At 44.3% G+C, this 13,096-nt stretch overlaps 1 protein-coding gene and 1 long non-coding RNA gene across 4 annotated transcripts in view; one reads left to right on the forward strand and one right to left on the reverse strand.

The window, feature by feature from the left end:
• Nucleotides 1–1,996: 1,996 nt before the first annotated feature.
• Nucleotides 1,997–10,150, forward strand: LOC114805665. The gene is made up of 4 exons (XR_003753669.1): nt 1,997–2,089; nt 3,117–3,211; nt 4,645–4,867; nt 10,062–10,150. It is a non-coding gene; the product is annotated as an uncharacterized LOC114805665 (long non-coding RNA).
• MMS22L (MMS22 like, DNA repair protein) overlaps nt 7,225–13,096 on the reverse strand; it is a 65,506-nt gene continuing 59,634 nt past the window's right edge. For 2 of the 3 annotated variants that reach the window (XM_029047165.2, XM_029047164.2), the window contains 4 exons: nt 12,897–13,060; nt 10,082–10,178; nt 8,785–8,952; nt 7,225–7,443 (listed from right to left, as the gene is read on the reverse strand). In XM_029047165.2, coding sequence (XP_028902998.1) covers nt 7,329–7,443; nt 8,785–8,952; nt 10,082–10,178; nt 12,897–13,060 — 544 coding nt within the window. In that variant the 3' untranslated portion in view covers nt 7,225–7,328. Of the gene's footprint in view, nt 7,444–8,784; nt 8,953–10,081; nt 10,179–12,896; nt 13,061–13,096 lie in introns of those variants that run through there. The other variant, XM_039914774.1, reaches the window with a different exon arrangement.

The following is a 13,096-nucleotide window of genomic DNA, read 5'->3' on the forward strand; positions in this document are numbered from 1 at the left end:
GTCTACCCCAGCGCTTAGAACAGTGCTCGGCACATAGTAAGCGCTTAACAAACACCAACATTACTATTATGAAATGGTATCCTTAACACACACCCCACACCCTTTCTCGCTCTTGCTCTCTCTCTCTCCTACCCGTCTAAAACGCAGCCAGATAGGGATTTATCTAATTCCCAACTGTGTAGTCTCTCCCGGTGCTTATTGAAATGCTTGTATTATCATTGTCTTTGTTACGCACTTACTCTAAATGCAACATCGATCCCAAGGGCCACTTGGGGATTATTTGTTTTATTTCAGGGAGTTAGGGGATTTGGGTTCTAATCCTGACTCCGTCACTTGTCTGCTGCGTGACCATGGGCAAGTCACTTAACTCCTGTGGGCCTCAGTTACCTCATCTGTAAAATGGGGATTAAGACTGTGAGCTCTATGTGGGACAGGGACTGTGTCCAACGCGATTATCTTTGTACATCCCACAGCCCTGAGTACAGTGACTGGCACATAGTAAACACTTAAGAAATATTATCAAAAAAAATAATCCATATTATTTATTGGGCACATACTGTGTGCAAAGCACCGTACTTAACACTTGGGAGTATAATACAAGAGTTGATAGACACAACTGTAGACACGTTGAAATCAGTCAGTGGTATTTACTGAGCACTTGCTGTGTGCAGAGCACTGTACTAATCGCTTGGGAGAGTAATCCATCAGTGGTATTTGAGTGTTTACTGTGTGCTGAGCACTGTACTAATTGCTTGGGAGAGTAATCTATCAGGAATATTTATTGAGCACTTGCTGTGTGCTGCTGCACACTTGCTGTGTGCAGAGAAGCAGCGTGGTACAGTGGAAAGAGCCCGGGCTTGGGAGTCAGAGTTCATGGGTTCGAATCCCGGCTCCGCCGCTTGCCAGCTGTGTGACTTTGGGCAAGTCACTTAACTTCTCTGTGCCTCAGGTCCCTCATCTGTAAAATGGGGATTAAAACTGTGAGCCCCACGTGGGACAACCTGATCACCTTCTATCCCCCAGCGCTTAGAACAGTGCTTTGCACATAGTAAGCGCTTAACAAATGCCACCATTTATTTATTTAATCCCTTAAGAGAGTGATCAATCAGTGGTATTCATTAAGCACTTACTGTGTGCAGAGCACTGTGTTAAGCACTTAAGAGAGTTTGCCAGAACAAAATTAGCAGACACGTTTCCTGCCCTCCCTTCTGGACCTTACTGACCTAGACCGTAAGGTCTAGAGGGGAGGACTGCCATGAATATGAAGAAATGACTTGTTCTTCCTTCGAGATCCCGTTCGTTAGCCGAGAAGGCACAGAAGAGGTGTTCTACGGTCCGACTCTTCCTTTCGCATCCGGTGGCCTAGCAGCCTGCTTGCTGCCAGCCCCGTTTCACGAGCCCCAGTCTCTGCCAATGCCTCATCCCAGAATCGGCCCCATCTGACAATCCCGATGCACAGTAAATTACGTGGTCAAGCGGGGGCAGGAGGGAAACCAGCCTGGATCCCGGGGTCTGTCGTTCGGAAAGAGGGCGAGCTGCTGGCCGAGATTCCGTCTGTCGGGACTGTCGGTTCGTCTTCGGGTCAGATAAACAGCAACAAGGGCAGTTTTTTCCAAATTTCCCGCCACTTTTCCCCACGCTCACCCAGCATAAGGTTACAGACTCTCTACCCACCCATTAGTTGTGTAAGTGAGACTTCTCAAACGTTGTGCACAGTGACAATTCATGACTTACTGTGCGGGCGGGCTTTTGTATTACAGGCGTTTCTGCCGCCACCATTTGTCTGGCCTCGGGCAAGGATGACTTCATACCCCAGGTGAATTTGCCATTTATTTCATGCCTATGGTTGTCCATGAATAGAAGGGTTAAAAAAAAACAACACCCATTAAACTTCAGGACTCAAGTGTTTCACCCAGATTCATTTAATAGTGTGTGCCCAGAACAGTCTAGGCTTGTCTCTGATTTAACACATTCCGTTTGATTTAAGAGGTAAAGAATCGGGAGGAAACACTTCTGGAAGCCTGGGGTTGGCTCTGTTTCTCCATGGCATAAAGGACCTGCCCATCCCTTCTTCCCTCCAGAACTGCCGGTAGGAGATATTCAATCAATCAGTCATGTTAATTGAGTGCTTACTGGGTGCTAAGAGCTTGGGAAGAGTACACTAGAACAGATTTGACTTGAAAGCAGTCAAATGACCAGAAATTGAAATTGTAATTGAGCACAATCGGGCATAACGTAACTTGCTGTGAGAAGCAGCGTGGCCTAGTGGAAAGATTCAGGGCCTGGGAGTCAGAGGATCAGGGTTCCAAATCTGGCCCTGCCACTTATCTGCTGTGTGACCTTAAATAAATTACTTAACTTCTCTGGGCCTCAGTTCCCTCATCTGTTTTTTTTTTTTTTTTTTAAAAAAAAGGGGGATTCAATCCCTATTCTCCCTCCTACTTAAACTGTGAGCCCAATGTGGGACACAATTATCTTACATCTTCCCCAGCTCTTATTATAGTGCTTGGCACATAGTAAGCGCTTAACAAAAACCACAATTATTATCACTTCCGATTATTTGTACTTATGACAAAACATACGTTTCCCTTAATTTCTGTTTTAGTATTATTACAATCTATTAGATGCTTATTTCATTTCAAAATTAGGCAGTGGGGTAAGGTGAAAATACGAGGCCTTTGTGTAAATCATCAGAAGTCTGAAAGAAATAACTTTTGAAAAAGAGCTTCAGCATTATGGCCTTTGCTTTAAAGCCAAATATCATTCAACTGGGTCAAATTCATTCTGCTATTTCCCAAACCAGTACTTTGAATTCTTCTAATAAGGAGATCACGGATGAAGGAATCTGGTTTTCCTTTTTTTTTGAATGTGAGAACAGCAACTAGGAACAATTCTGCAGACACCCCACAAGGAAAGGTCACCTCAGCCTTCATTTTATCCAGGGAATCTGTGCCACAACTCCAGGAAACACACACCCCAAAAGAAAAGTGTGTTTTATATTTCCCTCACAACTTATCCCATAGGGATAAAAAATTATTTTGATGGTTAGTTGGACAATTAGCAAGAAATGTTTTGGCCATTATTCCCTGCTCCAATCGCATGTGCTTTGATTTCAGATCTTGAACTGGGACAAGTCCATTTCCTGAGCGCTGGGCCCAGAGGAAAGACTAAATAAATATCAACTACACTGTATGTGACCAGCATTCTGAAGGTAAGGATTTTTTTTTAGTGTTTTATAGTGAGAGAGTTTTGACAAAGCTCACTTAGAATTGTCTTTTTTCAGTCACAACTTTTTCATTCTGGAAATTAGGATGCTTTTTTATATCTGTGATTTGCAACATGGCCCAGTGGATAGAGCACAGATCTGGAAGGCAGAAGGCCCTCGGTTCTAGTTTGGGCTCTACCACTTGTCTGCTGTGTGGCTTTGGGGATCACTTCACTTCTCTGGGCTTCAGTTACCTCATCTGTAAAATGGGGATTAAGATTGTGAGCCCTACGTGGGGAAGGGACTGTATCCCACCCGATTTGCTTGTGTTCATCCCAGTGCTTAGAACGGTGCGTGGCACCCAGTAAGTGCTTTAACAAATACCGTAATTATTATTATCCCACCTCCTATAGCCCCAAACTGAGCATATTAATTCCCATCAAGGTTCAGCTCTGGACAGACCCAGTCCTTGGAAAAAAAATGCTTACTTGGCTTGTTTCTTTAACCCAGGTTGGTTTTCGACCGGCCCCATGGGTTTCTTTCTTTGGCACGTCTGTCCCTCTCTTGTCGGGAGAGGTTGTTTTTTTTTTTAATGGGTTTAAAAAATAAAAAAAACTTTAACCAGTTTTATTTTTTAGACTTGTTCTTTAGCCTCTAGAAACATAAGAGTCACTAAGTTCCACAGAGGGTTGCCCGAGATCATGGTTTGAGATTAGTCCTGTCTACTGTGAAACGGGCTCTTAGAGGCTTAATGGGGAGGGTCCATTGCTAAGCACTGAAAACTAGAGTATAAAAAGGTGGAAGTGGGAGGGATATGGTTACTATACAGTTTTTAAGCTTAGAATTTAATTAGATGATTCTTCAGTCGACACAAAGCTGACAGACTGGAGATGGATGTCAACATAGGGGAAGGAGCATTGCCCAGTGGAAAAAGCATGGGCCTGGAAGTCAGAAGGACCTGGGTTCTAATCCCAGCTCCACCACTTATCTGTTGTATGACCTCGTGCAAATCACTTCACTTCTCTGTGCTTTTGTAAAATGGCGATTCAGTCTTCCTCCCTCCAACTTAGCCTGGAAGCTGCAGATGGGACAGGGACTGTGTTCAATTTGATTGGCTTGTATCTATCCCAGCCCTTAGCATAACGTCGAACAAATACCATTTAAAAAAACCCAAAAAAGTATTGTTAAATAAGAATTTTTTTAATTTGTAGAGATTAATTCAAATTAGTGTCAACTTTAATTTGGAAGTCTAAAAGTCCTGCCTTTTCACCACATTTATATCCTAAGCTTAAAATTTATTCTTTCCATTTCTATTATTTTACAGGACTGGTTTTGGCTAAAAGACAACTGATTTTCTGGGCCTTCGAAAAGTGCATTTCATTACATATTTCACTGAACTTCTCGATCCATTACATATTTGTTTTCTTTCTATCTCATAGCTTGTTTAGTGGGTCAGCTTGCTGCACTGGAAGTTGTTCTCTAAGGGCCCAGCTCTTACCTACCTCCGAGACCCAAGGACCGGGGCTGCAACGTATCGAGGTTTGGGGATTCCTGAGGTCCTAAAACCGGGTCTGAATCACTGCTGCGGCCCCCTAGGGCTGGGGACCGCAAAAGCTCTTCACATGGCTACCGATTCACCTCGACATGGGACAAAACTGATGGGTAAGAGACCGTCTCTGGTAGAACTGGGAAAAGCAACCCTGTGTTTCCAGAGGATTCCTTGTTGGCTCTCTGTTTAGGTCTCCTACCCACTGGAACAGTACTCCTTTCTTGATTGCCCTGTGCAGTACTGGTCTGTCTGCTACAAACTGTTCCCTGTTTTCACCTAAACTCCAACGGTGTCCATGCCTTTGACTGAGGAGAAGCAGCGTGGCTTAGTGGATAGGGCCTGGGAGTCAGAAGAACCTGAGTTCTAATGCTGGCTCTGCCCCTGACTGCTGTGTGACCCTGGGCAAGTTACTTCCCTCCTCTCTGCCTCAGTTCCCTCATCTGGCGATGGACATTAAAACTGTGAGCTCCATACGGGACAGGGACTGTGTCCAACCTGCTTCCCTGGTATCTACCCCAGCTCTTAGAATGATGCTGGGCACAGAGTAAGCACTTAACAAGTACAGGTTAGTTATTTTTATCTTACTTCTGTATGTTTTTTCTTTCTCAAGTATTCTAGCTCTTGTCATTGAAGCCACCCCCCCCCCCCCCCCCCCACCTTCTCAACTTCCTGCTTCTGGTCTAGAAGGAGAGTTTTGTGCTTAGTCATAACTCAAGGAAACAAACTGGAAATCTTCCCAAAAACCTTCCTTTGAAGGAAAAATAAACACCAGGGTACTACCATACTTCTGTTGCCCAGTTTTACTAGCTGGCCGTATTCTCCATTACTGTTGGTCTTAGCTGTTTCATGCCCATGATGGTTTTTATGGACCATGCCACAGACAGGGGGCTTTGTTTCCAAACCTACTGAACAACTCATGAAACGATCACCTTTGCCTCTGCATTGTGAATTTCACAAGTTTTTCTTCTGTTTGTTTTTAATGGTGGCTCATTACATCCCACCATCAAAGTCCTGAGGAGTGCCAGGAGAACTTAATGTCTTAATATTCCTAGACTCTAGAAGGGGGAAAACATTTTCAGACAGGTTTGTTGTTTTTTGGTTTTCCAACCGCTGCCCACTTTAGAGTTTCAGCTGTGAAATGAGTCTGTAGAAGTGTCAAACTTTTCTAAAATGTCCACTTCAGTAGACACATTCTCCTCTCCCCCTCCCCCTCGTCCCCCATTTTCATTTCAGAACACATACAAACGTATGCATTCATTAAATTCTCTACTGAAGGCGACCCACTGCATCTGTTTCTTTAGAAAACACTAGCTTTGCAGACTCCATATCGAGTCTCGTTACTTCTGATAAAACGGCTGCGGAGAGAGCACTAAATGCACACTTATCGAACAATTATTTGATTTGATATGTTCCTTCTATTCTTAAAAGCAAAAACTTTCCTTTAAAGAAGTTACTTTAGCCGGGGAATGGTTATCTAATTTTATATATGGCAAGACTTGATTTTTGAAAGTACCATTAATCTCCCTTAAAGATTAACAACAACAACAAAAAAGCTCCACAACAAACCCTTTTAGAAGCAGGCCTCTTGAAGTGGGTGAACACCCCCTTCCATGATGCTGAAGCTCACCAGACACTGGACTGCAAGTTCAATCCGTCACTTCTATAATGAAAAGGACTTCTATGCTCTGTGTATTAAGGAGCCTAAAGAGGCTTTTAGTTACTCTATTTGTTGAAGCAATAATAGCTGATTTGGGGGAAAAAGATATTATCTGTTTCTACCAGCCAACAGTACTGTCAGGCTATGGATGTTCCTTTGCGCAAGCTTAGGGGATTCTTCTTAAGCTCTGGATATTTCAAACATTCCCTTTTATCAAAAAGGGCCACTGGATGCTGAGGTGTATTGTAAACGTTTTCCTTGAGGTGGTATTTGAAAATGAACAAGGAGGTTTTGGATTTAATGTGTAGCCACCATTTAACCCCGGTATTTATTTTTCCTTCAAAGGAAGGTCGGCGGTTTTTTGGGCAGATTTCCAGTTTGTTTCCTCGAGTTACGACCAAGCACAAAACTCTGCTTCTAGACCAGAAAAGCAAGGGGAGACCCCAAAAACCAGAAGAAGGAAGTGGGGGGGGGGGTGCCTTCAATGACGAGAGTTAGAATACTTGAGAAAGAAAAAGCATTACTCACATCCCTGGAGCTCAGTCTTGAGCTCGACCCTGCTTGGCACGAAATACTCACTTCCCCCACCAAGGTACTCAGCATAGCAGGATGACTACTGTGGTCTCATTCGAATTGGAAATCACCTTTCTTTCACGTGGCTTACCTAAAATCTCTTCAAACGAATTTGCCGCGGAGCAGAGTTAGGACAAGTTTTACCTACCTTTCGAGTAGCTAACGAACCATCTGTTTTTCATTCATGTTCCTCAGGATACTCATCTGGGGCCGTAGCAGTTATGAAAGGAATTCCTCAGAGGCTTTTTGGGTATTTATTTCAAAAATTAGGTTCATTTAGTTCACAAAGATTGAAAGTTTGGACAGTGAGTGTGGAAGTCTTGTTTTAGTCAGTGTCACCGAGCTTATTCCCTGCTCAAGTTCTCCAGCCCAGTCAGGGGAACTGCCTCACTTTCCAGTTTCCGCCTCTCATCTTGTCCAGGTTCTCCAAGGAGGGATAAAAGTTTGTAGTAGGTGTTTCTGTTAAAAAACAAATAGGAGGAAAACCTGTTAACAAAAAACAACAACAACAAAAAAAAACCTCCACCTGCTCCAGGCAATGATGATGGTGGTACTTGTTAAGCGCTTACTATGTGCCAAGCACTGTTCTAAGCACAGGGGTAGATACAAAGTAATCAGGTTGTCCCACGTGGGGCTCACAGGCTTAATCCCCATTTTACAGATGAGGTAACTGAGGCACAGGGTAGTTAAGTGACTTGCCCAAAGTCACAGAGATGACAAGTGGCCAAGCCGGGATTCAAACCCATGAACTCTGACTCCCAAGCCTGTCCTCTTTCCACTAAGCCACGCCGCTTTTCTATATATAACCCCAAAAAGAAAGGAGTGAGAAAAACGAGCAGGATAAATGAAAGATTTAGGGAGGGAGCTCTGACTCTGCTCTCCAGTGAAAACCAGGGAAGTGCTGAGATTAGACCCGCCTATCACTGTGGGCAGGGACTGTTGCTGTTTCTTGTTGTGTGATCTTCTCCCAAGCTCTTAGTACAGTGCTCTGCCACAGTAAGTGCTCAATAAATACGACTGAGTGACAAGAAGGGAGTGATTCTCCTGGAGCAAAAGCTTCACATCAGTCAGTGGTATTTATTGAGTGCTTCCTGGGAGCCGAGCACTAAAGGGCGAGCGCGATCCACTAGAGTTGGCAGATACGGTCCCTGCCCAAAATGAGGTTACAGTCTACAGGGGGAGGAAGATATTAAAGTCAATTATAGATAGGGGACATGGCAGAGCATGGAAAGAGATACGGAGGCTGAAGAAAAACCAGAGCCAGGCTCTGCAAACATGAAGCACTCCACCATTCATTGCACTGGGTAATCTTTGTGTGTGTCCACTGGGGTTGGAACTGGGGATCCCACATTGATAATGGTTTTTGTTAAGCGCTTACTATAGGCCGGGCAAGTATTAAGCGCTGGGGTGGATACAAGCAAAGGAGTTGGACAGAGTCCTTGAGGCACGTGGGGCTCACCGTCTCAATCTCCATTTTCCAGATGAGGGAACTGAGGCCCAGAGAAGTGAAGTGACTTGCCTAAGGTCACATGGCAGACAAGTGGTCCAGCAGGGATTAGAACCCATTAGCCACCCACGCCCAACAATCTAAGGCCCCACCACAGAAGCATTTTTGTGTCCTTATCATTTTAAGATCTTTTTTTTTTTTGAAGTCTTTGAAATTCGATTCTTATTTAATAGCTAGTGGATACATTTTACTGAATTTTGAAAATCGGACCATGAGCTCACACAAATAATAACGGGTAAAATATGGGGATATTTACATGCCCGCCCCGTACCCAACCAAATGACAGAACGTACCGTTGGGCAATATTTTTGCCGAGGCCTTGCTTGTGCTCGGAATCCTTCAGGGTCTGAGTGATCGTGGAGATCAAACTGACCACGAGCTGCTGATCCAGGACCGCCACTGCTTCTAGGATGCCGTATACCTGCTGCTCATATATCATAGTGTAGTCCCGGACGAACTGCCTGAAACAGGGACAAAGGGTCACTCTCAGCGCGCTCGGAGATGGACAGAGGACAGAGGCCAAGGGCGATCCCAGAACCTGGAGCTCAGATGCAGTCTGTAACTGACTCGCCAAATCTTAGAAAGTTTAAGGGTCATCACGGACATTCTTCCAAAGGGAAAACAGAAAAACCAGACTCTTTCCGCTCGGCCACGCTGCTTCACGAGTTACTTCAATGTAGCTAAGGGTCCCGCCGGAGGGAAAAAGCACCAGCTGTTGAGCTGAATGGGAAGTGGAAAGCTAAAAAGGCAAGGGGAGAAGAGTGGGTAACCCACAACTCTGATACTTTTACAGAGTAGAAATGGGCGTGCTTGTGTATGGGGGAAGGGGGGATGATGGTATTTAAGTGCTTACTATGTGCCAAGCACTGTTCTAAGTGCTGGGAGTGTTCAGAAATACACTGACCAGGAAAAGCAAGAAAGATTCTCAAACGGATCTTTATCCATCAAGAAATTCTGAGGTTATAGACTGTATTGTGCACCCCTTCTCTGCTAGTGCCCAAACTAAAAATGGTACATTTAAACCTAGGGGTCATGATTCCCTTCACCTGAAGTGATGTCCAGAAGCTTTGGGTTTTTTTTTATGGTAGTTAAGCGCTGATTATGTGCCAGGCACTGTACTAAGTAAAGCAGATCCAAGCTAATTGATTTAGACAGTCCCTGTCCCACATAGGGTTCACCGTCTTAATCTCCATTTTACAGGTGAGAGAACTGAGGCCCAGAGAAGTGAAGTGACTTGCCCAAGGCCACACAGCAGACACGTGGCAGAGCTGAAATTAGAACCCAGGTCCTTCTGACTCCCAGGCACAGGCTCCCTTCACGAGGCCACAGTGCTTCTTGCCAAGTCCCCTGAAATTTGAAGCCAGCTTCTGGCTCATTTCTATTCCTACTCTTTACTTCCAGGGAACTAGGATACAGGAAGACAAGTACCCCAAATAAGTGGTAACATGTTTAGTCTAGTTTTTTTAAAAAAAATCCAAAAAACAAATCAAACCCGCCCCCCCAATACCACAAAAACCAAACCAAAACACAAAACTTGCTGTCAAACAGCTTGCAATGATTTCTTTGCCAGTTGGCACGTTTTCCAGTTACCTAAACACGGAAGTCATCTGAGGTGCCGGCTCTCCTCCTGACCTCACGTGGCTAGTTTCTACTACGGAGTGCAAGATCTCGGTGGCCAGCTTCTTAACTAGGAGGTAAAGTGACAAGCATTAATTTCACAATGTGTTTGAACCGCGCTGCTGGGGACCGAGTTTTTACGGAGACTGATTTCTTTTCAGTGTGTCTTTACAGTTGTGGGAGTGTGGAGATGTGGAGGAAGTCTGTGAGCTGGTTGTTGGGAAGGGATTTCTCTCTACTTGTTGCTGAACTGTACTTTCCAAGCGCTTAGTACAGTGGTCTGCACACAGTAAACACTCAATAAATACGACTGAATGAAGTGTTGAGGAAGTTTTAAGCTCAAAGGGGTTGCAAATCATCAACAATTGATACTGTTGCTTTGGGATTCCTTGTGCTTTTTTTGTTTTTAAATCAATCAATGGTATTGATTTGAGTGCTTACTGTGTGCACAGCACTGTACTAAGCGCTTGGGAGAGTACAATATAATGAAGTGGGTAGACAGTCCCTTCCCATAAGCAGCTTACAGTCTAGAGGGGGAGACAAATTACATAAACAAATTACACATATGTACATAAGTACTGTGAGGCATGCTACTCATCGTTAGTTAATCAGACTGTTCAGTCATTACTAATACTTGTTGTTAGGCTTTAGGGAGCAGAGAACCAAAAGCGCAAGCCTTAAATCAACATCAATTTGAGGAGTTCTCTTTGCCTCAAATCAAGCAATCAATGGTATTTATTGAGCACTTACGAGTTCAACACATTTTAACTAGGAAGTAAGATTAACGGAAGAGCAACCTTATCAAACATAGAATTTGAGCATCAATACATTTCATTTCATGGAACAAAAGCAAATTTTTTAAAAAAATGGTATTTAAGCTCTTATTTTGTGCCAGGCAGCAAGTGCTCGGGTAGATACAAGCTTACCTTCTGCTCTCTCTCTTTCACCTGCAGCTTCAGGGTTAAGTTATTGAGCCATGGCTATGGGTGACATTTTGGTTATCTGCCCGTAACACTATTCAAAAGGGTCCAACTTTCAAGGTTCCTAAACTATCGTTTGCAGAACTTCATTATTCATTGAGAGAATATGGTATCGTGCATAAATTTTGTTACCACAGGGACACCACTGCTCAGATATCAAGTCGAGGAAACCTTGATGATCGCTTTTTTTTTTGAGGGGGGAAAGGGGAGTGTCAGACTTGATTTGGGCAACCCAAGACTTTAAGAAGCAGCCAAAAATATTTAGCAAAAGCAATGACAACCTCTGTGCTATAAGGAAGGGGCAGCTGGCCACGGAACAATCTCTCCATCATACCCACAATCACAGTGATCGCTGTTACTAGTACCACTTCTGAAAATGAAGGATTATACAGTACAGTGCAACCTTTTTTTGTTTGTTTGTTTGAAGGGATGGGGCTGGTCTCTGCCTTTGTCACAGCTTGAATAAATAGCTTCCACAAAGTCACTTCAGAATGTACATCCCTTTTTTAAGCCCACTTCATATTTGTTGAATCTTTTGCCTAAAAGATTGCATGTTTGTTGTAAAAACAGAAACAGGTGCGTTTAGGAGGTAATTACACGGAGCTGGTCTGTGAGGGGATGGAAAAACAAGAGCTTGCAAATATCTCCAGAGTTGGAGTAGGAAGAAAGCCGGTTTGGGCCAGCCAATGGGAGGCCGTGGGGCCTAGAGGAAAGGGTAGGGGCCTGGGACTCACAAGACCTGTTTCCTACTTCTTCTCCCACTATGCCTGCTGTGTCATCTTGGACATGCCCCTGAAACACCTTTGTTCCTCCATTTGCTCGGGTGTAAAATTCTCCTTCTTTTTAATGCTCCACGTGGGTGAATCTGACTGATCTTGTATTTACCAAAACACTTGGCAGTGAGCTGCAAGTGTGTAATAAATATTGTCACTATTGCTGTATCAGCAGAGCTACTGGCTCGCAAACACCCATTAGACATTTGGATAGGAGGAAACTAGGGACATATCTTCCAAGCAGCCTTTCTGGATTAAGTTCTCTTTATTCCCTCGCCTGTTTCACTCAGATCTGTACCCTTTAAAAGCCCTTAATGTTTAACCCCGTCAGCCCTACTAGTTTGCATATCTGTAATTTATTTCTAGTCACGTATGTCTCCCCCTAGAATAATAATAATAATGGTATCGGTTAGGCGCTTGCTTTGTGTCGAGCAGTCTTCTAAGCACTGGGGTAAATACAAGCTGATCGGGTCGGACACAGTCCATGTCCCACGAGGGCCTCACTGTCTTAATCCCCATTTTACAGATGAGGTAACCAAGGCACAGAGAAGTTAAATGACCTGCCTAAAGTCACCCAGCAGACATGTCAGGGGTTCTAAACCCTGCCCTGCCACTTATCAGCCGCGTCACTTTGGGTGAGTCGCTTCACTTCTTTGGGCCTGTTACCTCATCTGTAAAATGGGGATTAAGACTGTGAGCCCCACATGGGACAACCTGATTACTCTGTATCTACCCCAGTGCTTAGAACAGTGCTTGGCACACCGTAAGCGCTTAACAAATACCAACATTATTATTGTGAGACAAAGCTGGGATTAGAACTCAGGTCCTTGCCCTATCAACTAGGCCATGCCGCTTCCCCTCTAGAATGTAAGCTCACTGGGGCCAGGAAGCCTGTCTACCAACTCTCCTGCATTACCCTCTCTCAAGCAACCAGTACAGTGTTCTGCACCCAGGGAGCGCTCAATAACTAACTCTGCTTGATTGACAGACACGCGCGCGATGCAACCTAGAGCGAAAACTAGTCAGCACACTCACCCTGTGATTCGTTGACCAACACCAAACATTTCAACACAGAAGGAAGGAGGAGCTCAACATCCCTCATCTCCACATCTGTTTTCCACAAGAATTCAAGAGTGAAGGCCAGCACGGAAGCCAGGCGAGGAGGTGGGGAAGAGCCTTTAAACTGAAGGTAGTTTTCCCTAAAAGGAAAGAGAATTCCATTTTCCTCAGCTTCC

Source organism: Ornithorhynchus anatinus, chromosome 19 (assembly GCF_004115215.2).
Source record: "Ornithorhynchus anatinus isolate Pmale09 chromosome 19, mOrnAna1.pri.v4, whole genome shotgun sequence".
In the NCBI taxonomy this organism is placed as follows: Eukaryota; Metazoa; Chordata; class Mammalia; order Monotremata; family Ornithorhynchidae; genus Ornithorhynchus; species Ornithorhynchus anatinus.